Below are 25,405 nucleotides of genomic sequence, written 5' to 3' on the forward strand. Positions count from 1 at the left end.
TAAGGGTATCAGTAGGGTCGAACGTTGACAGGGGTAGTGCCCGGTTGTAAGTGAATCCGGTGGTCAATGCTGCGAAAAGGTGGTAACCGTCTAGGTTCCTCAAAAATTGTCTTGTAACGCCGGATGAGTCCTTTGTTGGGAATGGTGTCCTAGAAGCATAAGATGTAATAGGATATTTATTATTTATTTAATAAAAGAGTTTATTCATTATTTTATGTGCATATATTTATGAATATTTTATGAATATCAATGAAAATTCTGTGATTATTTATGTAACCTTAAACATTGTATATAAGTGTTATATACGAGAGGATAATGTTTAAGGATAATAATCAAAAAGCAATGTTCATAATGAATTTAATTAAAGTTCAGAATCTTTAATTAAAACATTATTAATACATGTCATTCCCATTTAGAATGGAACGGTATTATCCGCACTGTTAATATGGCGAGATATTGAATGAGTGTATTTCGCATAATGAGATTATGTGGAACAAGGACACAGACACAATATGAATTTCTAATAATTTCCGTTAAGTATAGAAATTCTAATTGAGTCTACCGATGGTCATATATAGAATGATCTTCATCCTGAGTTCTTAACAGACTTATATTTATGAATTTGTGTCTTTTGATTTACTCGGTACGGATTCTGAGATCCTAAATCCTATTCCTTGTATTTTAGAGACATGATGAAGTAGGTAGCCGGGAATGTTATTATACGATATGGAATCCATTCCTTCTTAAGAAAGAAGTAGATAAATAATTCTCTTGAGGGTTGATTCTGTACTTGGACCAGTAGGAGCTCCGATTCATGAATGTGTTTTATGAATCACTGTCCATTAGAGAATCAATGGTACTTAAGGATAAAAGGAGTGAAAGATTTTTAGAATTTCCAGAATTTCCAGAATTTCCAAAATTTGGAAGAGCAGATGTTTGATTGGAATGAGAAGAAACTTCAGAGGTAGAGCTGGTTGTTTCGGATGCCATGGCTGTGCTTGGCTATAAGGGACGGTTGGGAATTGAGGCTAGGTTTTTTTCAGAAAACCTGGCTCTGCCATCTAGATTTATCCATTTAAACTTATTTGATAAGTTGTTCAATTTAGAATTCAAATTAATTTAAGTTTGACTTAAATTGGAATTTGGATTTGAGTCAAAATTGGACTACAGGATAAATGATGATTTTCTCTTCCTTCCTATCTGATATTGGCACCACACAGGGATGAGAATCCCCATCTTGGCCGGCCACACTAAGAGATAAGGGAATAGGACATTTTGTTTAAAATTCAAATAGGAGATAATTAACAAGCTTTATCTTAGAGATAGAGATTGGATTCCTTCTAGAAGTTTGACTTCTACTCTATAAATACTATTTTTGAGACAATTTTCAGAATGGTTTTTTGCCCTAATTTTATAGGTGGCCGAAATTTCTCTATAGAAAGAAGGAAACATTTTTTCTCTAAAAATTCCACATCATGCATGCGTTGGTGTTTGTGAAAATTTGAGTGTTTATTGTAATCCATTTTGTCTCATGTGTGCCCACACACACGTCTTCGTGGATTCTAGGAATTGACGTGGAAGACATTGGTTTTCTAAACACAAAGTTTTGGAGCAAGGATTGTTCGAGGTCAAAGAACTCAAGTTATCATTTGAGTCGGCCTCCAGGTATTTTTCCTAATTGAGTCCTTAATAAATGAATTAATGAGATTAATTTATTCGTGCATAAATTAATATAATCTATAGAGTATCTCAAAATTTTTATGAAAATTTTTGTTATACGCGATCCACCTCCTCCCCGCCCCCACGCTTCCGCATCCGAATTCGATTCGGAGACCAACATCCTTGGGCTGCCTAAGGTAATGCGAGTTCGAGCTTGGCAATCTCCTCTGCCCCAGACGAGGCCTGGTCTCCAGCCTTGTTGAACGTGGCATTCGGCGAGTAGACCCCTTGAACACTCCCTCTCTGAATCATGGCACTGAACTGAGAAAAAGTAACTTGCCTAGTTGGTGCGGCTGTACTTCCGGCCAACTTAACCTGCTTGCCCTGCCAACAAACTCGATGGTGAGTTCGTTGTGATCATGTAAGCAAGGTCCCAAAGTGCGGAGCCACTGCATACTAAGCACTACATCCAAGCCCCATATTGGCAGAACAAACAAATCAACAACAAAACGGTGCCCCTGCATATCCAAGGCGACCCAACACACTGCTTGTCACAGACTAAGTACTGCCCATTCCCCATGTATACCTTGAACCGGCGCGAAGATTCCCACTAGAGACCCAATTTCTCCACTAATGCTTCTTGTACGAAATTGTTGTTGCTGCCAGTGTCGATCAACACCTCCAGTTTCTCCTTCCCATGAGAAGCCATAATCCAAAATATTTGAGGGTTCAGAGAGTTAGAGAGAGTATTAAGGCTGACCTCTTCCTCATCTTCCCCATTAATGACCTCCGGGTCGCGCTCGCTCTCCTGCGAGTCATCCTCCTCTCCACACATCAGGAGTACTCTGTTCTTACACCGGTGGTTGATGTTGTATTTCTCATCGCAGCTGAAACACAAGCCCTTCTCTTGCTTCTCCCGGATTTCGGCTGGAGAGAGGCGTCGAATAGGAATCGGGGGGACAACTGCGAAGCAGTACCACCTCGTTGGGACTGAAGGGAGCTCCCGCCTACTGAGGAAATCATTTGAGTCCCTGAACAGGTCGATGACGGAGCAGGTCGGCCAGGGCCACCGACAGAGCCGCGAGTTCCCTCGCGTTTTTGAAAGTGAAGCAGGTCCTCAATTCGCTCCTCAAACAACTGGGCCATAGCCATAGCGTCGGCGAGGGAAGCGGGACGAGCAATCAAAAGTTCTCATCAGATTTCCTGTTTCAATCCCCAAATAAAGAAATTCAGAAACAGAGGTTCATAAACACCTGTAATTCATGTCATGAGGGCCTCGAACTCAGCACGAAATTGAGAGACAGGTCCTCTCTGGACCAGCTTGGAGATGCGACCCAGTGGATCATCATAAATTGAAGTGCCGAACCGTTTACGCAGCTCGTGAAGGAAGGTCTCCCAGGTCGTGAGAGCGCCCCCTTTCTCCATCCATTGATACCACGTGGACGGTTCACCGTCAAGGTGAAAAGCGACGACAGCAAGTCGCATCGCCGGATCAACCCCATGTAAGGTGAAGAACTTATTGATCTTGTAAAGCCAGTCGTCCACGTTGGAGCCATCGAACCGGGGAACATCTACACGCAGCGTCTTCAAAATGGAATGGAGATCCGTTGGAGTGACGTCCGAATCAGTTCGAACTCCACCGGCCACCCGAATCACAGCTCCGGCACCGGTCATACCACTTGGTGGATCGGATTGGTTCTGGGCAATCTGGGATAATCGGCTCTCGGTGGTGGCCATATGTTTCTCAAGAAGGGCAGTGAATTTCTCCAGCTGACCGTCCGAGTGTTGTTTGAAGTTTTCCTCCATAGCCTTCATGATCTCCACAATCTCGTCGTTCCTCATGGTGAACTCGATGAAAGCACCAATGATAAAAATGAAATCGCACTCTTCGAGTCAGTGCCAAACTCCCACAGGTAAACTTTACTGATTGCTTAAAAAAACATTACAATTGGAAATCTCTATATAAGCAACGAGATTTTCTTAGAAAAAACAAAAAATAGAAAAGATATCTAATTATGGCTGAATGCAAAGAACATAATTGCTATAGGAACCCGGATCTCTCGCAACGGCCTCCTCCCATCACAAAATCATCCAATTTGCTTGGCCTCTTACGCACCCTGATCTCACGTGCCTCCTTCCCTTTTGTTTCTGGAAGCTCTTCCTCTTTTCCTTCTGCTTTGCTGATCTAATTACCCTTCTTTAGCAGACCCTTGATCTGGGCTTGGGCCCCAGTCTCCTCTAGTTGGGCCGCTAACTCAATCCAGTAGGCTAGCCTCTCCTGGACTCTGCCTCCTTCTAGAGTCAAGCCCGCCCACGTATCATTCGTGGTAGTTTTTTTCCCGTTAGGATCGTGCAGTCGTTACTAAGATAGAATTTTTTATAGGGCTTCTCATAATTTACGTGAAGGAAATCATGTTGTTGAGAAGCTTGGTTCTCTAGCAATGAACTTGGAAGATTCTTCTTGGTGGTTCAATAGTCTATATTTCTGCATTATAGTCCAGTTTAAAGGATATTACAGATTTTCCTTGTTACAAACTCTGTAATTAGCCGACTTTTTACATAGATACATACATATTTGTAGCATTTTTTCAAGAGGCGAGTGTAGCTTCTATCCCTTGAAACTTGCTACAACTTTGTTTTATTTTTATTTCTTTTAATAATTGGCCTTTATTTGCCTTTGGTTTCACCTTTCACAGTTATAAATTTCATTGATATATACAAATCACCATATGTATATAGCCAGATAGCCTGATTAATCTGGTTCCCTCAAATGCATATATATTGTACTGCCACATTATGTCGTTTTACCTTTGGCAGTGAAATGTGTGTGTGTGTATATATATATGTGTATGTATGTATGTAATAAGCCCTAATGCCAACAAGACAGCACATTATCACTGCACTGTTCTTCTGATCGCAACCAGACAAACTGAATCAGTCGAGATTTGGTCATCAAAAGTCTGGACATTAATTGATTAAACAATATTTGATCTTGTAATTTTCTTTTGCATGAATCAAAACTTTTTTATTTATTTGTTTTAATGTTTTATTCTTTTTCTTTTTTTCCCCTTCTCTAGCTAAGAGGGTTTTATCTTTATATCACAATTACTGATAGGTTTGGAATTATTGAGAGAGTTGTTATGGCTGGCCTTCATGGACAGGTCACATTAGAGAGTTGTATCTGAAACGATAAAAGCCACTTGATCAAAACGTCCTCTAATATTATCTCAATTATTGAACCCAGTTACTGATCTTCCAACATTAATGGGTTCAATAACATCTTAACATATTAAGTTTATTTCACATAAGGATTAATATACAAAAATAACCATGTAATATATCTATACATGCACACACACACATATATATATATATAGTCTTTTCCTAATGATAATGAGTATGATTTGATCCCACGTAGTTGATATGGAGAGCATCTTTCTTTTTACATGAGTCACAGCAGAAGCAGTACTGGTACTGGTGATCACTAACTTGAAGCATTAAGTTTGATCTATATATGTAAAACCAAGACAAAACCTTTCATTTTCTTGTACATAAGAACTGCTGTTGATTTTTGGCTTATAAGCTCAAACTATGTGACATATTTTTCAGTAAGAGAATAAAGCCGGTTGTTAAAATGTATTATCTATCACTTGGGGTTTGTGTTGGCTCGGCAAAAGAAGAGAACAAAAGCTGATACTAATCATAAACATTAAGATGTCCTTAATTTGATAGAGTTCTTATTCATTATTATTGCTTCTAATGCTTGTCCTTTTGGTAATTTTGTATCATTTACATATTTCCAATTGGATGAGGAAAAGGGGTGACATGTATATGGTCCAGATCATCCTTTTTTATCATGATACTCTTAAATCGATTCAGATTCACTGATTTGCTAAATTGGCTCCATTCTTATATTACAAGAACTTTCACTTTTCATGATCAAAGTTCCGGCAACCACATGTCATCATCAGTAAATGTCAATACTTGGCGACAACATGAAAAGTATTGTGCGTCACATTTTAATGAGTAATTTTATTTGTCCTGAAAGGCTTATATCTCACTTTCTCACAAAAAGTGGACCCTACAAGTGGGTTTTACATGAGTCTTATAAATAAGAGTGGCAATTCGTGTTAGTAGATCGTGTTCGTGTTAATCCGTTTATTAATCGTGTCTCTTCGTGTTAGGAGCTACCTTAACCCAACCCATTTATTAATCGTGTTAATTGTGTCAACCCAATTATAACTCAAACTCATTTATAGTAAACTCAAACCTGTTATCTTCGTGAGGGTTTCAAGTCGTGACATCGTGTCACTATTCGAATTGCCAACCCTACTTACAAATGAGTCCCAGTCTCAATGAGAGGGTGCGAACATATCCTCATTTTTTCTTAATTAAAAAAAAATACATGGGCCATTTAATGTGATCCACTAAAAAAATGTTTTAGCAACGACATTTGTCGTCCTTGAAGAGGCAAAAATACTCAGACGTTTGGGGCGACGACAATTGTTGTAGTTGAATGACATGAACAGTTGCCAGAATGCTTGTCGTCTCAGAAAGATGTGAACAGTAACTAGACGAATATGTTGTGCTACGTTAGATTCATGTGGTTCTTAACGCACTTTAATTTTGGAGGGAAAATCTGAAAAGGCTTTCAACGTATTCACTAATTCCAATCCCCCATTAACCAAAATGACACTTCTTTTATTCTAATTCAATGATTATTTTTTTGTTTAGCGAGTACAAATGTTGTCGTTGGATGGTTGGATCTATTAATTCTCCTTATTTTTCTTCTTTCCTCCATATCCCCTATCTCATATTTTTTCCTATTAGATTACAAGTAATCAACTTTTTCCGCCGCTTCCCAACATTTGTCGCTGATCTCCGCTTTGAACCACGCCGTTGAAGTCGTGATTTTGGTAAGCTGGAGCTTCAACTACTTTATGTTAGGGTTTTTTATTAGATTATTAAGTCTAATGTTTCTAATTTTTTATATAGTTATTTTATTTGTTAATGAATATGTGATTGACTTATGACAATGGAAATGTAAGGATGATGATGATGATGATGTTTTGATATTGTCAATGGTATATGACGAAGTCGTGAACTTGTTGCTAAATTACTATATGTTAGGAATTAGATAAGCTAGGCTTAGTTTTAACTAATATTTGATATGGGGTCATTACATAGTATTTTGTTTAATATTTCTTTTGGTTAATTGGTATAACTTGAAATATTGAGTTAACGTCCTTTCAAATATATATATATATATATATATATATATATAGAGTTAACGTTTGTTATTGAATATTTATGTTAATAATTGATGTTTTTTCTTTGGAATTGACATTGAAAAGTGATAAAAATCTTTTAAAGCAGTTTAGTGTTTTTTTTTTAATGGGCAAAATTTCCTTTATTAATTAAGTCCATGTAAACTTTAATACAGTCACAAATGAGGGAAAATACGCAATATAACATATTTAACATCGATGTTTAAAGTAAATAGCATATTCTTTTAGGGCTAGCAAATAGTAGCATATCTGTATTTTGCCATTTAAAATAATTAATAAGTAATTTCCCGTTTTATCCTTACTTGTAGGCTTTCCTTTCTCACGGGCACACACTCTCTTTCTCTTCTCCCGGTCTCTCTCTCTCGTCATGATCTCCCTCTCCTCATGAATGGCGGATTCTAGCTACGATTACTCGCTGCATCAGACCAGTCAGGGAACGCCGCCGAAGCTGATCGGACAGTTTTTGCAGAGTTAGAGGGCCTTCGGCGACATCGCTGGACATGTATTTGGAGATGGAGGAGCTTCGTCGCAACGCCGGCGGAGGAAGAGACCGCTATTTGACGCCGGTGTCGGAGCAGATCTCGCATTGCAAATTATATGTCGCGACGTCGTCATTCGGTCCGCGATGTTCTCGTCTCCCTCCTCTCTATGTGGATCCTTATTTTTGCAGATCTCATTGGGTTCTCCATGGCTTTTCCTGAGCCTCCTAATTTATGTTCCTTTCTTGTTTTGCAGTAAATTTAAATCTTCATGAGTACTTTAACCATTTGTTTCAACTATGTATTGTTTTCGATTAATATACTGTTATCATGCAATGTTGGCTTAAGTAATCAGAGTGGGGAATTTTTTTTTTTTTTTTTTTCACTGCGTTGTGGATTTAAACATATTAATACCATATCTCCACTTGAGAACTCCAAGATTGCATAAACAGAGAACCGCAGATGGGAAGCTCAAACTTCCGCGAGTAAAAACCACAGACGAGCAGTAAATTATTAAGAGAAGCATAGGAGCAACAAAATATTTATTTTTGCATATCTCATAGGATAAATACGGTATTTTATACCGTGTTAAGCGGTCGTCGACCTAATTTTCAGTTAAATATATTATTTACTAATAAATATGGTATTTACTAGTAAAATTAACCGGTCAATATTGTGTTAAACGGTCGTCGGAGACAGTGGACGGATTTTCGGATAAATATCATATTTATAAGTAAATACAATACTTACTAGTAAATACTGTATTTATCGGTAAATCGACTGTTAAATGGTCGTCGGAGACAGTGGTATGATTTTCGGATAAATATATTGTTTACAAGTAAATATTGTATTTATCGGTAAATATAATGTTAAACAGTCGCTAGAATCAGTAGCTAAATTTTAGGATAAATATGATATTTATTAATAAATACAGTATTTACTCGTAAATACGGTATTTACCGCTAAATATAGTGTTAAACGGAAGTCGGAGATGGTGGGCATAAATATGATATTTACTAGTAAATACGATATTTATCGGTAAATATAGTATTAAACGGTCGCCAGAGTCGGTGGTCGGATATTCAGATAAATATGATATTGACTAGTAAATATGGTATTTATCAGAAAATACAATATTAAACGGTCGCTGGAGTCGGTGCCCAAATTTTTGAATAAATATGATATTGACTAGTAAATACAGTATTTAATGATCAATACAGTATTAAACAGTCGCCAGAGTCTGTGCCTAAATTTTCAGATAAATATGATATTTGCTAGTAAATACGGTATTTTAAAAAATATATATATATGATAAATACGATCTATCTATTTATAAAAATATGCTATAATTTACTATTTTTTTAAATAAACAAAAAGATGTTTAGGGGGGAAGAGTGAGATAGAAAATGAGGTTTAAGAGTATTTTTGAGTTTTTAATAATGTTTAAAACTTAAAATATTAAATTATGCTATAATTTACTTTTTTTAAAAAATATATATGTTATAATTTACTAATTACTCTACCAATTATGTTATTTCCCTCTTTAGCCCTACAAATGACCACCAAATATGAGGATATTTGATTATGGATAAAGATTGGATTCAGTCGACAAGTAAAGATGAATGATATACAAAGATGAACACGAGTGCCAACAGCCAATGGGGTACTATAGTTGCGGTAAGAGCTCGTTTGGTAAAAAAATCACTACAATCGATGAATAGAAGCAGTTGACTGAGACTAAAAGACCTATAGTACGAAGATCACTCACAACACTTATGATCAAATCTAGAACTAGACCTACCACCACTATGCTCCCAACTAGTTAATGGTATGCTAAGGAAAAAAAAAATAGTTAATTGTAATAGGAGTTGATTTTGTTAATGTTCTTAACATTTGTGACATTTTGGGCGGGTTTGATGTTGACCAACTCGATGGGTTTATAATGAACTTGTTGAAGGGTCTATCGGGTTCCTCGTTTCAGTCCGTAAGAAAAAACGCTATGATATTTGAGACGTTCCATTTCTATAATCAATTGGAAGGAGCCAGATGTCAATTGGATACCATTAGCCGTAATTAACTTTATTAATTTACACTTCATTTGAACAAGATATGATCATATTCACTAAGTCAGTGTTTAATGCCACTAGAATCCCTAATGGCCTGGAAAAGAAAACGATAATTCTTGCCTTCTTAGGTATTTGAACTCTGAAATCATACAGAAGATTCAAAATTACCAAAGAAGCAGAAAAAATTACGTACAAGGGACCAGTTTATGCATGGGCCCCACCTTGGCAGAGTGTTGAAGGAAAAGGGTAAAATTGCACAGTGAATGAGAGCAATAACTGATCAACTTTGATTGGATTCTATTTTGACCATTGTACACTACACTGCACTAGAACCAAACAATTATCAGAATCAGACAGACTAAACGACAAAAATGGTACGGCCTGAGATATGGGCCGGACCCTCGGCAAGTCAGACCTCTCTGGACTAATTTTAACAACAGTCAACACATAATCACTGTTATCCTCACCACCAAACTCATAAACAGAGGGACCCACCAAGAATCTAAAAAAGGCCGAGAGAGCCTAACAAAATACCTACGCCATTTTTTGTTTCCCTGCCACTGTTGCCACTTTCCTTTCATTATCATGACATGTCCCTTTCCATTTTCCACCGTGAACCTTCCACGCATAAGGATGCGTTTAATAATTGATTCAAAATCATAATTTTAAATTTTAGTTTAAAATTATTATTTATTTACAGTAATTTTAAATTATGATTCGGAATTAATATTTAATTTAGATGATTCTGAATCATAATTAAAAATTTGATGTGATATTTTAAATTAGCTTAAATTATAATTTTAAAACTATATTCATTCTTGATTCAAGGTGATTCAAACTTCTGATTCTGAATTATAATTTCAGAATCATGATTTAAACTCAAAATTATAAATTATGATTCTGATTTTAAAATTATAATTAGAATTACCATGATTTAAATTATTGTGCCAAACAAACCCTAAGTTATCCCCTCACCCCCTTAAAAATAAATAGATAAATAAATAAATAAATAAAAATCATAAAGTATGCATTGCATGTACAATACCCAAGGGAGAAGAAGCATTTATAGGGAAGCCAAGATACATTAGGTGGGTTTGATATGAACTTTATACATAGTGATATTTTGATCTCTAAATTTTTTAATTTTAATATATTAGTTCCTGAATTTTATTTTATGACAATTTTGGTTCGTGATATCAAAATTAATATATTATTTTTAAAATTTAATGTAAAAAATCACATTCTTATCGTATAATATAATAACAGAAAATTTCACATAAATGTTTTATATATAATTTAACTCTTTTAGAAACTTTTAAATTATCATGCATTGGATACGTAGTTATATTTGTTAAATTTTAAAAATTATTCGTCAATTTAATGTAATAAATCAAAATTGTCAAAAAAATAAAATTATTAAATTAGTAGTTCAGAAACCAAAATGTTATCATGCTCAAAATTTAGAAACTAGCCATGATAATTATCCTTTTTTTTAAGTGCAAATTTCCCACTTTTCAACTATTTGCTGAGATTTTCTTATTAGAGAGAGAGATATTTCTGCAATAAGACTTGAAAGAATGAACCATTAGTGGATCTCTAATTTTCATCATCAAATCTATATTAAAAAAATGTCTCTTTCAAATTTTCATCAAATCTAATGATAAAAAATGTATACTATGGCCTCGTTCATTTTACCGACTCGAGTTTTTATTTTTAGGTTTCTACAGTAAAAAGCTCTCAGAAAATGTCACATCTAACTTTTTCTGCCACAATGAAAAACTCTCATAAAATATCACATCTCAACTCGAATTGAAAACTCAAATCCGCAAAATAAACAAGGCCTGTATATCGGCATGAGGCCCAACTATAGAGGAATCCATAAAAGGACATGTTTGATGCGGATTAAAACCGATTTCATTTATTAAAATTTTATCGGTTACGCTAAAATTCTTTCTTTCTTAAGAGTTGTTAGTATTGTTAGTTATTGTACTATGGGAAATCTATCATTTTGGTTCGCAAACTTTTCTTCTTAGCTGATTACTCAATGAACTTCGTTTTTTTTTTTTTCTTTTTTTTTTTTTTTTTTGCGGTTCTACTCCCTAACTTTAAGACTGACGAATAAATTTTGAAATTTCGCAGAGATAAGTTCGTTCTAATTGTATAGTAATTGAAATTTCAATAGAAATGGTTACACTGTAAAATATTCTCTTCATTGCTGTTATATAGTGACGAGAATCAAATTGACAACTCCAACTTGGGTTCGTAAGTATCATTTCATTTAACAATTTCAACCTTCAAAGTTTGTGAGCAATCCCATCAAGTTCATAAGTAATCATATCTCATTTAAGGTTCACAAGTACATCATTTCATTTTGCAATTCTAACATTCAAATTCGTAAGTAATCGAATTCCCTCATTGATTTCGAGAATTCTTCTCCAGACACAGCAAAAATTCTTTTGATAAAAATTCTTAAGAACTAACACATTTTACATCTAATGTAACTATACACACACACACACACACATATATATATATATATATATATATATACATCGGCAATTTTAGTACCGGTGATAAACTGCCTCATAAATAAAGTAGTACAATGCTTGTAGCTTAAGTACTCTCAAAAGTCTGAGTAATGTTATATTTTAGTCATTTAGACAAGGGCATAAATTCAAGTGAAGACTTCCTACCGAAGTAGTTTACCATTAAGGTACACTAGAGTTTTGTAACACATCGAGAAATTAAACGAGATTAATTAAGATAATTAAGATTTATTAGTGTGTCTAATCCGATTTAATTAATTAATAATTGTTTATTAAATATTTCTGACGTGTAAATTTAAATATTTCTAAGGGGTTTAAATATTGTAAATATTTATATTTTTACCCTAGAAGTGTGTGTAGACACATTTGCTGGACTGTCTTTAAATATTTTAACACCGGGTTTTCTTTTTTTTTCTTTTTCTTTTTCTTTTTCTTTTTCTTCTTTCCCTTTTTCCTTCCCGTGCACTCTCTCTCTCTCTCGTTCTTCTCACACGTTCACTCACTCTCTCTCTCTCTCTCTCTCTCTCTCTTCCATTTTTGTCTCGAATCAACCGGGTCTTGAACCAAAGAAGGATTTAAAGAAATTTCAACGTCAAGAGAAGGAATTGAGGTAAGATTTCTGAAAAACCTCTCTTGAATCTTAGATTTTTTCGGATTAGAAACCCTATTTTTGTTCAAAATGGATTTTGGGTGAAACATGGTAGAAATTGGGAATTTTTGGTTCTATGGACTTGATTTGGTAACTAGAACCTAGATTTGGTTGTTTCCCCTTGAAATGTTTTGAATTTGGACTTGAAATTGTAGGTTTTGGCCGAATTTTCTTCAGATCGGCCCTGTCGGTCGAGCTGTCAGGCTCCCACCGGTCGACCTATGCGGTCGACCGGATTGCACTCTACCAGGTCGACCTATGCGGTCAACCGAATTGCACACCACCGGTCAACCGGTGGTGTTGCACATCTCTGTCACCGGTCGACCGGTGTACACGGGGTTTGACCCTGTTTTACTGGAAAACCCTGTTTTGATCATGATTTTCAAAGAGAACCCAAATTAGCTTCATTTGGGGATATAGAGTAGATGGATTAGCATCTTTAATCCATGTTTTGGAATAAAAAACCCTTAGAATGATGATTTGAAACATAAAATGATTTATGGAATTTGAAATTTGATTAAGGCACACTAATAGGAAATCAAAGAGTATAATTGAGATTGAGTTGCTTTAGGAATGAGAATTGGAACCTAAAGTGTTGTTTGTATCAGTGCTAGCTGAGGACTCGGATTGAAGGGCTTTGAGGAAGTGAAAGTCAGAACAGTGCAATGCTAGTCACAGGTTTGGTACTTGAGAGGTAGGATTTCTTACCCCTTTCTTTGATAGCCTAATTTCAAAAGAGTTTTGGCCTTGTAAATGTTTAAAGAAATGGCATGTTTACAAAAGAAAAGCATTTTAAAAATAATACCTTAATTTAAGCTATTGGAATTATAATAAACTATTTCAGAAAGTTTAATGAACGATTTCTTAAGAGATCTTGCGAATCGGTAAACCGGCTGATGGCCTAGATAGGATATGGAGAGTGTATCCTTGGGGGCAGAACCCGAAACTCGGACCGGGCCACTACAGTGGTGTAAAGGCTTATGCTTATGGTTGTGTAAGTAATTCATCAGAGAATGAATTACTTGCTAATGCCTGTAATACGGAATTTTCAGTTTATATTCCTTTCAGAAAAAGGATGTTAGGTTTTGGCTGTTGTGTTGGAACTAAATGTCTATATTTATTTAATTACTTATTCATTTATTTACTTGTTTATAAAGTTATTTCAAAATACATCCTACTAGGCCTTTCGCTCACATTTTATTATTTTATAAATATTAAACCCCTCTCAAGCGACTCTAGAAGCAGTGCGGAGTAGCGGAGTTAGATTGCTACCGTCCGATTAAGAGAGGATTGTGTTCTTCCTCCTTGTGAGTAAATGTAAGAATTGTAAATTCTGTAAACTCTTAACTTTAGATTTTTAGACTATGATTGATGTCTGTAATGTTATTTACATGTTCATGTATGTACAATATTGCATATCTTGTGGGTGAAGCCATGAACGATGCCAGAGGCTTGAGTTTTAACCTCTTGTAATCAAGAAGTGCGGGCGACCTCATAACTTTCTTGTAATTTATTCTCAGCTAAATAGTATGGCTCGTTTGAAGATTTCTTTAATATTTTACTTTGATTTTGATTATTATGATTATAAATGTTTAATTACTTTTTTAATTGCGTTTAACTTCTAAACGAGTCTCTACGTCACTAACCCCGGCTTCAGGGCGTGACAAGCTTACTCCCAAACGATTTAACCATGATTATCTCTTTAAAATTTCAGGAGTGATTCGGCAATTTTAGTACCGGTGACAAACTGGATCAAAAATGAAAATCAGGAGTAATCCATCAAGAAAAAAGTTTCCATTAAAGTGTTAAACTGGAGCTTACTCTCACGCTGCTTGGTAGATAAGAGGCCTAGGTTTAAGTCTCATTTAAAGCGCTTGAGACTATCTCCGGGCTATAAATTTAATGTTCACTAGTCTTTAGTAGGACCTACTAATTTTTCTCACATTGTAACTTATAAGCAGTGGCAGAGTTAGCTTTTTATTTTAGTAGGAGCGTACATTAAATTTTTTTAATAAATTATCTTTATGGGGACATATAAGAAAATATATTTATTTTAATGAGGGCATATATTATTGTAATGGGGTGTAAGTGTAAAATTTTAAAATTTTTAAAAGAAACATTTTTTTTCAAAAAAATTTGAGTGGAGAGCAGTAGTTCTCACTGAATTGTACTTAAATTCGCCACTACTTATGAGGATTTATATATATATATATATATAGAGAGAGAGAGAGTTAGTTGTCCATCCAACACTTTTTACTTTGCCAAAAACTTGTCAAAACATGAGTTCAAACTCAAAACTACCTTCTAATATCATTTGGCAATATATACAGGAGATAATGCAAACATATATATGGGAATTTTATCCAACTTAATCCCGCTGTGTCTGGGATGACTAACAACACTAGTGAGAAGTATTCATGGCTTGTGTTGGATTGTTAGTGTCAATCCAGCTATTTAATTAAAAAGAAAATGAATCAAAGTAAAGATTGTTAATGCATGATGAATCAGTTTTCCATTCCGTTTCATTCATGGATCAGTATCTCTCTTTTCTCTCCCAAACTCTACACAGTGATTCAATGAATTGAACTGTGAAAAAGTGCCCTAGTGAGCTGTCCAAATCCTGGTTATTTTTTTTTTTTTTTTATTTATCTTGTTGCTTTTGCTTTTCCACAGACCAAAGTACACATATGGTCGTTCGCTTTTTAGTGAAACAATAATCAATATTGTAATAGAAGAATCGGAAAATGTTTGAATATGGACGGGACATTTTCTGAAACCCTCGGATTCACCCACTAAATACACGGAGAGTAAGTGGTTTTTGTATTCACAAAAGAAATGCACTCAATGAATTGTACAATGCTTAGAGTGGCCCCATCTTCCTCGACTGAATGATGTAACCGTAAAAGAAGCAAATTTGGCCTTGAATGTGGGGACCTCATATGCTTTAGTACACATCACATGTCTTTTTTTTTTTTTTTTTTTTTTTTTTAATAAATGGCAGAAACACGTAAAATAACACACGATGGATCGACCACAAGGGCTTCAAGAGGCACTAATAATATATTATGGCCCGTAAATGAACCCCATTAAGTCATACTATAGAGTTAATAGTTGACTGTGAAGGAACTTATGGACGTTTATGGGATGTTTGGTATAAGGATTCGTGTTATGATTCGAATCATGATTCGTAGTTCATTATAGTATTTTTTTCTCATAAAAATACACGTAAATCGAAAATAATTCTAAATCATGATTCTAAATCTGTGAACTAAACGTCCACTTAAATATTACAAGTGTACCTCACTCGATTAGCCTCGGTAGTTATTATTATTATTTTTTTTTTTTTTTTGATAAATGCACAAAAACAAAGAACACACAATCTAAGGGTAAATCGATCACAATACCTTTAGGAATAGATAATGCTATGATCCATAAGTGGATCCCAGACACTCTCCAGCTTTACATCTACATGTAATAGAATTTTTACCCGTCTCCTACTTTGCAATAATTCAGCACAAATGAATGTGTCGCCATTGTGTGTAGAAAAGAGAGAAGTTTGCCTTTTTCTTGGCGATTTAACTATTCTATTGTGCTTGTTTGTGGACCTTAAACACATGATGCAAAGGAAAAGGCAAGAATTGGGAAAGTTTTGGGGACAGAAAGCAGGTTTCTGGAGAGGCTGCTTTAAGTATATTATATTATATATTATACAATCAAGCTTCAAAAATAATATTTATATATATTTCACCAAGCCAAAAATTATAATACGATATGCTTCTGCAACAGAATAAACATTAATTATGATAATACAACATTTTTTTGCTACTCCATTGAGAAAATCAGAGCAATAGTCACCAACAGTTCTCAAGATGTTACCTCCACATCCCCCATATCTACAACTAAAAGAAAAATGGACGCATAAGGTTAATTAACTTGGCACACGTGATTGATTAACACCCAACAAGACCATATAGTTGTTTTTTTTTTTTTTTCGTTCTATCAGATCAGCATTATCTCAAATGTGATGGTGTTGTAGCTGCAACAGTCTTGAATAGGCTCCCTCAGGGCGGCTCACTAGCTCGGAGTGGCTGCCCTGTTCCACGATGCGTCCATCTTGAACGACGCCAATGGTGTCGACACCTCTAATTGTCGACAGGCGGTGTGCTACCAACACAGTGGTTCGGCCCCTCATGAGCCTCTCAAGTGCTTCCTGCAGCACGCATTCTGATTCAGCATCGAGGGCACTTGTGGCCTCGTCCAACAGAAGTATTGTTGGGTCTTTAAGGACCGCTCTGGCAATTGCTATTCTTTGTTTCTGCCCACCGGAGAGCTGAACTCCTCGTTCCCCGACTGGAGTTTTGTATCCATCCGGCAATCCACTAACGAATCCATGCACATTGGCTGCACGGGCTGCCTCAATCACTTCAGTTTCCGTTGCCCCTTCTTTGCCATAGGCAATGTTGTCAAAAATGCTGGCCGCAAACAAGGCCGGTTCTTGTTGCACCAACCCCATTTTGAGCCTAAGGGATTTCAAGTTGAGACGCCTGATGTCCTTTCCGTCGATCATAACTTTCCCGACGACTGGATCATAAAACCGCTCAATTAAAGCAATGACCGAACTTTTTCCAGAACCGCTAGCCCCAACAAGTGCTTGGCTTTGGCCAGCACGGATCCTTAGACTTAGATCCTTGAACACCATGACATCAGGCCGTGAAGGGTATGCAAAATCAACATGTCTAAGTTCAATTTCCCCACGGATTGATTCCACCGGTTCGGCATCAGGGTCATCAGGATCAATCTTTGTCTGACGATCGAGAATTGAAAAAACGGAGCCAACAGCTTCACCACCCCTGATGATCTCCGGAGCAAGGCTAACAGTTTCTGCAACCGAGTTGGCTGTAATGACCAAGACCACAAAGACCTTGATCACCTTTGAAAAAGTTGAGACACCTTTGCTGACAAGGTGGGCACCATACCACAGAATGAGGGCTTCGGAGGCGTAGAGAGCGAGCTGGGAGAGGCCAAAAAGGAGGCCGGAAGTTTGGCTGCGGCGGAGGCTGTGCAGTTGAGGGACACGGAGCTCGTGGCAGAACAAGGAGAGGATCTTGTTTTGGGCATTGAAGGCAGCAACTGTACGGATGTTGCTCACACCTTCCCCAGCAATCATGCTAGTCTTTGCATGAGCCTTCGCCGTGTCTCCGGCAAACCCTTTGAGAGAGAGTTGCTGTTCAAAATGCCATTAAAAAACATGAGAATGAGACAATGATACATCATAATCTGTTTTTTGAAATGAAGAATACTTTGAACCTACACATAACTAATTACTTCATTGACCGTCTTATAACAACAATTGAGGAAAAGAAACTGTACTTTTAAGTTAAAATTCCAATTATTTCCAATTAAATTACGGGCCCGTTTAGTTCGCTGATTCGAGTTTTTAATTCGAGTTGAGATGTGATTTTATGTGAGAGCTTTTTACTGTAACAAAAAAGTTAAATGTGATTGTTTGTGAGAGCTTTTTACTGTAGCAAAACTCGAATTCTAAACTCGAATCAGCGAAATGAATGGGGCCACATGAACATCCTATCCATGGCCCTTCTGGTTCACAGTTTGAACCACAATTCAAACATGTATACCACTGTTTTTTCTCACAGAAATTCTAACTTTTGTTCAAACTTGTGAACTAACGGAATATTAGTCTTTTCTTTAGTGATCAGCATATCATTGTTTCTATAATTATTCCAAAGAGAATTCCTTTAGCTATATATATTATTTGAATTGTTTCTGGGGTTGGTAAGCACTTATTGCTTAATACATGCACCTACTCTAATGGGACCAATCCAAGCACAGAGAAGTAATAAAACATGATCATTCAGAAGATGAGGGTTCTTCCTGGTGATCTTTGTACGAGACAAAGACATTAATATAATGCGCAAGGTACGTCCAAAAACAGTGTTTTTAAAATTTTCACTGTGCATAGAGCATGCGCAAATTCAGAAAAACTGGTAATACAAGACAGAGCGCCAGAGGAATCGGTCCTGTAGTTTGAAAACGAACACATTTTCTGGAGCACTTAATTGATTGAACCCTCAAAACGACAATACTTAAAAGGGATTCAGCGCAAGTTAGCTGACACCATCAATGAATGACAATAATAATAATAATAATAAAAGAACCAAAAATAAAAAAGGAGATAAAAATAAAAGAGAAAAAAAAAAAGAGGAGAAAATCTCTGCCAAAAGAAATTTTCTTTTGTTGATTTTTATAGTGTAAATCTGATCACGGGCCTAGAGTTTTCTGGTGGTTCTCACATGGGTGTCTTGGATATGGAGTAAAGAAAGCAATCAAAGCTCATGTACCAATCTGAGCAATTAAAAAAGAAAAAGAAAAAGAAATTTAAAAAAAAAAAGCTCATGTACCAAGAAGGGAAAGAAGAAAAAAGAAATGTAGGACCTTCAAGTTGGGCCTTTATATTCAGACAGAGAACTGAAATATACTGTGATTTGCAGGTAAAAACTTATAAGAGGGACAAGAAGCTCTCTGAGTTTGACTCTGGAGTTTTAATGAGAAAAACCATGAAAAAAAAAGATCATAACCTCGAGATATTCATATAATCAAACAAATATCAAAAAGAAAAAAAAAATTCTCGAAGAAATAAACATGGAAGATGTATGGAAGTTGATGGGTGGTCATGGAATCAATTTATTTATATTCTAATATTCCTTTGATGTCATACAGGAGAGATTATAGTAATATATCCAATCTGACTTATTTTCAAAAGAGTGAGTTTTTTATGCACCAGAAACGGTGAAAGCACGTGCAGTGGAAAGGAACAGTGACACGTTCACTTTTGTTTGTTTGTTTGTTTTTCTGGTTTTGTCGTTTAATACTAGGATGTGGTGAAAGGTTAGATTCCAAAGAAGTGAATGCAGATGTAACATCTGACACACGTATGGAAAATTAATATAAATATAAGTGTAACTGACACTAGTCCCATATGCTCTCTCGCTGGACTTAGGTCATCCTCTAAATAAATTAAAAAAATAATAAAAGAAAAAGAGGTTCAAATTTAAAAGCAGCAAGGCTTTGTGCATAATAGAGCAAAGAGAGAGGAAAAGATAATGTATTTTATAAAAGCAAAATGTAACGTATAATTAGTTGCACTTTTGTAAATTTAAAAAAAAAAAAAAAATGGTGCGGCTTTCTACTTCTAAATTAGTTGGATTAGATACCATCAAAATCACATCATAATGCGATCAAAATCGTGTCCAAAGAAGAAAAAAAAAAAAAAAAAAAAAAAAAAAACCTGACAGAAATGTGATTGAAATTTGACAAAAGAAAAGGACTGACATTTTTTTTATATGTGATAAAAGATCAAATTATTTACCTGGGCAAAATTGGCAAGGACTAAAAGTGGGAATGTAGCTAGGATGAGAAGTGAGACCCTCCATTCCACAATGAAAGCGACAATGAATGAGGTGAGTAGTGAAGTCATGTTTTGGAGTATAACAGAGATTCTTTCAGCAATGGCGGATTTTACATCGGATGCATCCGTCGCCAAACGAGCCGCCACAAGGCTTGAGTTATGCTCCTCTTCATCAAACCACCCAACTTCATTCCTTAAAATTGCTGAACCAAAACAGAAATGAGAATCAAAAAGAGAATCATGATAGTGATATATATATATATATACACAGAACGAAAACAAAAATTAACGTTATGTTGTATACCTGCAAGCATCATTCTTCTCACTCTAGTGGTGAGATTTTCTCCCATAATGCTAAAGAAGTAATGTTGTATCAAGTATGCAACCACAGCATAAAGACCAGCTCCTATGTAAATGAAAACATATTCCTTGGTTTTTCTCTCCATTGAGGCAGGGTTTCTGTAGTAGAAAACCTCAATCATATTGCTCATCACAATGGCAAAGGTTGGGCCAATGAAACCGGATAACACGGACCCTACGGCGCCCATAATGGAGTATGGCCATTCAGGGGCGTTCAGCTTGAGAAGGCGGAAGAAGTAACCATCTGGTGCTGGGTTTTTCCTCTCTGTCTCAGCATTTGAGATCATCTCTATCCGTCCATCGGCACCACTACTGTATGAGTAGCTCAGGTTTCTTAAGCTGCCTGATCGAAGACTCAATGATTTTGTGGACAAGGAGTGACTTAGTCGTGATGAGCGTGAACGACGGGTAGACGGGTTTGAGAAGTCCCTGTTCCTAACCATTTCTTGGAATCTGATTAAGGATGCATAGGCACCGGGTTTGGCAATCAATTCTTCATGGGTTCCTGTCTCAACAACCTGTCCTTGTTGTATAACGGCAATGCTGTCGACATTTCTAATGGTGGAGAGTCGATGAGCTACAACCACGGTTGTTCTTCCAACCATGAGCCTGTCTAGAGCCTCTTGAACAATGCTCTCCGACCCTGCATCGAGCGCACTCGTTGCTTCATCAAGGAGGAGGATTTTGGGATTCTTCAACATCGCTCTCGCAATTGCAATCCTCTGCTTTTGGCCACCAGAGAGTTGGACTCCTCTTTCTCCTACCTGGTTTCGGATCAAGAAAAAAGCTCACATAATTAACATATTACTCTGAGCATTGATTTTCTAATATTCTAGATTGCAAGATTATTAGTCTTTGATGATGTAAACCCGATACCAACCTGAGTGTTGTACCCATTAGGAAGCAAAGTTATGAAACTATGAGCATTTGCTGCAGAAGTTGCAGCTTCGACTTCAGCCATTGTTGCGTCAGGCTTTCCATAGAGTATGTTCTCCAATATGGTGGTTGCGAACAGCGCAGGCTCTTGGTTTACCAGCCCAATCTGGTCACGTAACCATTTTAGTTGCAGTGTTTTTATGTCCACATTGTCCAGCAAAACCTGCCCTGCTCAGCCAACCAAAAAAAAAAAAAAAAGGGCGTTAATACACTCTAATGAATTTCTCTTATTAGGATCAATACAAAAGAGAAAATATTAATTACCCTGATTAGGATCATAGAACCTCTCAATGAGAGAGACAACGGTGCTCTTTCCCGAGCCACTACCACCAACAACAGCAACAGTCTTTCCAGCGGGGAAGAAGATTGAAAAATTCCTGAAAATGAAAACGTCCGGCCTTGATGGGTAGCTAAAAGTTACATCCTTGAATTCTATGTTTCCATTGACCTCAGCCAAACACTTCGCATCCGATGCGTCCTGAGTTATAGACGGTTTCTGATTAATGATCTCCATCAGCTTGTCCCCAGCTGCTTTGCCTTTGCTGAATGCTCCAAGGTTCGAAAATGACTGGCCTAAGCTCCTGTTACATCAGTAGTTGCCATATGAGAATCATTTGTCTTTTCATCTGAAATGGTAAAAACAAGAAAAGTTCTGAAGCTTGAATTCTTTCTTACATGCCACCAACAATGGCGGAAAAAATCGCCGTGAAGGCTTTCCCCCCATCGCTCTGCCCGTTTCTGATGAACACACCGGCATACCAGAAAACAAGTGCCCATGACATGCAAGCTATGCCATAAGTACATCCTAGCCCCAATCCTTTGGCCATTCCAGCCTTGTACCCAAGCTTCAATGTGTTCTGTATGGCATCTGAATATGAATTCAATGCCTTGCTTTCTCCAACATAAGAATAAACTGTCCGAACTTGTGCAATGGCCTATGCAATTAGAAAAGGAAAAAAAAAAAGATAGAGAGAGAATAATTAGAAGCCCAGAATTAACCCTTTAGAAGCAGACATAAAAATATTAGCATCACTGTCAAATTAAGAATTCATTGGTACAAGTCTTGCACCAACACAAACCATAATCATTAAAGAAAAAAAAAACCAACAAAAAAGGACAAAAATAAAAAAAAGAGAGAGAGAGAGAGAGAGGTAGTGGAAAAAATAACTCTCAGGCGTGGTTCGTTGCACATGAAAAAACCCATCATTTCAGAAATTTGTTTTGTTGTGAGAGAAAAAAAAATAAAAAGTAAGGAAGAAAAAACTACTAACTTGTTCGGCAATAACACCGGCGTTGGCGTAAGATTGACGACTCTTGGAAGTAAGGCCAGTGAGGGTGTAGGCATATAATCCACCGGCGAAGGCAATGCCAGGAATCACCGCCACACTCAGCAGCGCAAGCCTCCATGCTGATACAAACCCCACCACCAGCCCCGCCAGAAATGTTGACAGATAATGAATAAAGTTTCCCACCTATATTACCAACAAAACAAAACACGCACCACTGAACACATTCAGCTTTTTTTCATTTTCTGATTTGCTAACGTGCGCCATCACGAACTGTAGTAAACAAATAAAAACTGGCTATATAGCTAAACAAGAGCGGAACAGGCGCACGTTAAGCAGTGGTTGCTAACGTGCGCCTCCAACGGGTATTTATGATAATCCTGTCATCTGGGTACTGTCAAGATTGCAAGAGATTTGAAGGCGAAAAAAAAAAAATTTTTGAAAATCGCAACGATAAGAAACGGAATGGAGGTGGTTATAGTGGCGCACGTTAAGAAGTGATTGCTAACGTGCGCGTGATGAAGGAGAAGAGGATTTAGTAGTGGGGGACCCTTTATATTAATGCCACTGCCAACTACCGCCGTGCCCCCCCAGATAAGCCACTGCCATCTTCATTCTTCTGTGACGATCTATCACCACCACCACCCCGAGAACTATGCCAAAGCCAACTATAGATTTCTTTCCGTTGCGGTACAGAGAGAGAGAGAGAGAGAGAGAGGAAATAAAACGGAGAAGGTGAGAGACTGAGCATATGCATGTGTGACAGACAGACAAGAGAGAGAAACAAGAGAGAGAAAGAGAGAGGAGCAAGTGTTATTAATTAATTTATAAAAACAAAAGAAAAAGAAAAAGAAAACCTTCTCGCTAATGGCATCTTGGACGAGAAGAGTGTCCGTTGAGACGCTGAAGACGATGTCTCCAGTTCTAGCGTCCGTGTCGAAGAAACCCACGTCCTGTTTCAGCACAGCCTCTAAATACTTCTTCCTCAGCGTTCCCACTTGCCTCTCTCCCGTGTACATCCAACATGCAATCTCTGATCATCAACACATATTATTTTCAACGTCAAAACGAATAATCTATACAAAAAAAAAAAACATTCATATTAATATATATATATATATATACCAAGTGGGCTCATCGTCTAGTCCTATATATATAGTCCGGATTGCTATATACATATACATATCACCTTATTATTTGAGCACCAACCAAAAAGAAACAAAAAAAAAAAAAAAAGAGACGATTTCATTTAAGTTCAAACAATGAACAATAAACATACCTGCATACGATGAGACGCACACAACAAGGCCTAGGTAGACAAAGTAAAGAGAGTACTGCAAAAAAGGAAAAATGACATTAATCAGATCTCAGATCTGACTCTGGTTAATTCAAAAAGAATGGTCCGATCATATATATAAATGATTCATGAACAGCTGACCTTGGATACTTCGTCGGTCATTTTTCTTAAATCCATTTGGTTTTTGCCGAAGCCATTAACCATCTGGCCGAACAGCAAGAAGAAAAAAGGCATGGAAGAGCCATGGATGACAGCTCCAACACTACCAGAAATCATGAGGAGATAATCGTACTTGTCTGCGAAAGAGAAGAGCTGGTGAAATGGAAGTGTCTGCTCTTTCTTCTTCTCCGCCTCCGGCAATGTCTTTGCCTCTGCGCTCTCCGCCATTGCAATACCCACAAAAGATTCTTCACTTTCAATTTCAGTAAACTAAAAGAAGAGCAAGAAACAAAAAAAAAGAGAGAGATTGGTAAAGTTGATGGCTTCAGTGAAGTGGGTTTGTTGCCATTAAAGAAAAGTGAAGAAGATCGATGGTTAGTACTTGTGATTAAATTATAACCGTAGAGGTATGGCCTTTTCTGGGCATTGAATAGAGAAAGAGGGAGAGATCTAAAATTAAAGTAAGCTTTCTCTTCTTAATCCTTATCTCTCTTTTTTGTCTCGAAGAACTGTCAATGTCGTTTTTAGTTTATCAGCCCAAGAGAGGCCTTAGCCTTAGACAGACTACTCCCCAGCAGGGCTATAGCTACGCTTGCCGGAATATGAGAGAGAGAGAGTTGACTAATGGTCAAAGGGAAGTGAAGAAAATGAGGTTTAGAGACAGACAGGTGTGTGGTGTTTTATAGTGAACAACTCTCACAAGATGAAAACTGAAAAATTAGAGCAACTTTTTTTTTTTCCTTTTCTTTTTTATATACTGGTTAAGTTTGGTTTGGGGAATCTTAGGGTGAAGAGTGATTCATTTTCTGATTTAAATTATAATTTATGATTTATTATAGTATTTTTTTTATAAAAAATATATATAAATTAAAAATTATTTAAATCACGTAATTTGAATTCTCCAATCAAACGTTCTCTGAATTTTTTTGTCTTTACTTAACTTGGGGTTGCTTTGGTTCTTGTTCCGGGGATCGGAAGAAGTTGAATAATAATATAAAAAAAAACAATGTATTTATTAAAAAGAAAAAAAAAAGGTGATCAAGAAGAGCATAAACGTGGCAAACATTTGTTGGTGGATATGATGAAGTGAAGAAAAAGTTATTTTTATTTTTACTAGGGAAGATAGTAATTACAGCTTCCTTGGCTACTATACGATACTGAGGAGGCATAGTTATTGTTATTAAAAGGATCAGCTTTATTGGTCAAAAGATACTTGTTGATATTTCCTCCTCAAAATCTCTTGCCTTTTTTTTA

The 25,405-nt window shown here is 36.5% G+C and overlaps 1 protein-coding gene across 1 annotated transcript; it reads right to left on the bottom strand.

Annotated features, from left to right (window-relative positions):
* Positions 1-16,446: 16,446 nt before the first annotated feature.
* On the bottom strand, positions 16,447-24,786 carry LOC21409793 (ABC transporter B family member 19). The gene is made up of 10 exons (XM_010110669.2): positions 24,134-24,786; positions 23,975-24,029; positions 23,553-23,728; positions 22,681-22,881; positions 22,085-22,344; positions 21,674-21,990; positions 21,354-21,577; positions 20,418-21,237; positions 20,075-20,316; positions 16,447-17,911 (listed from the first exon to the last, which is right to left on the bottom strand). The coding sequence occupies exons 1-10, from the start codon at positions 24,377-24,379 to the stop codon at positions 16,703-16,705; spliced, it is 3,750 nt and encodes a 1,249-aa protein (XP_010108971.1). The 5' UTR covers positions 24,380-24,786; the 3' UTR covers positions 16,447-16,702.
* Between the last annotated feature and the right edge of the window lie 619 nt (positions 24,787-25,405).

This window comes from Morus notabilis, unplaced genomic scaffold, assembly GCF_000414095.1.
Source record: "Morus notabilis unplaced genomic scaffold, ASM41409v2 Scaffold518, whole genome shotgun sequence".
NCBI lineage: Eukaryota > Viridiplantae > Streptophyta > Magnoliopsida > Rosales > Moraceae > Morus > Morus notabilis.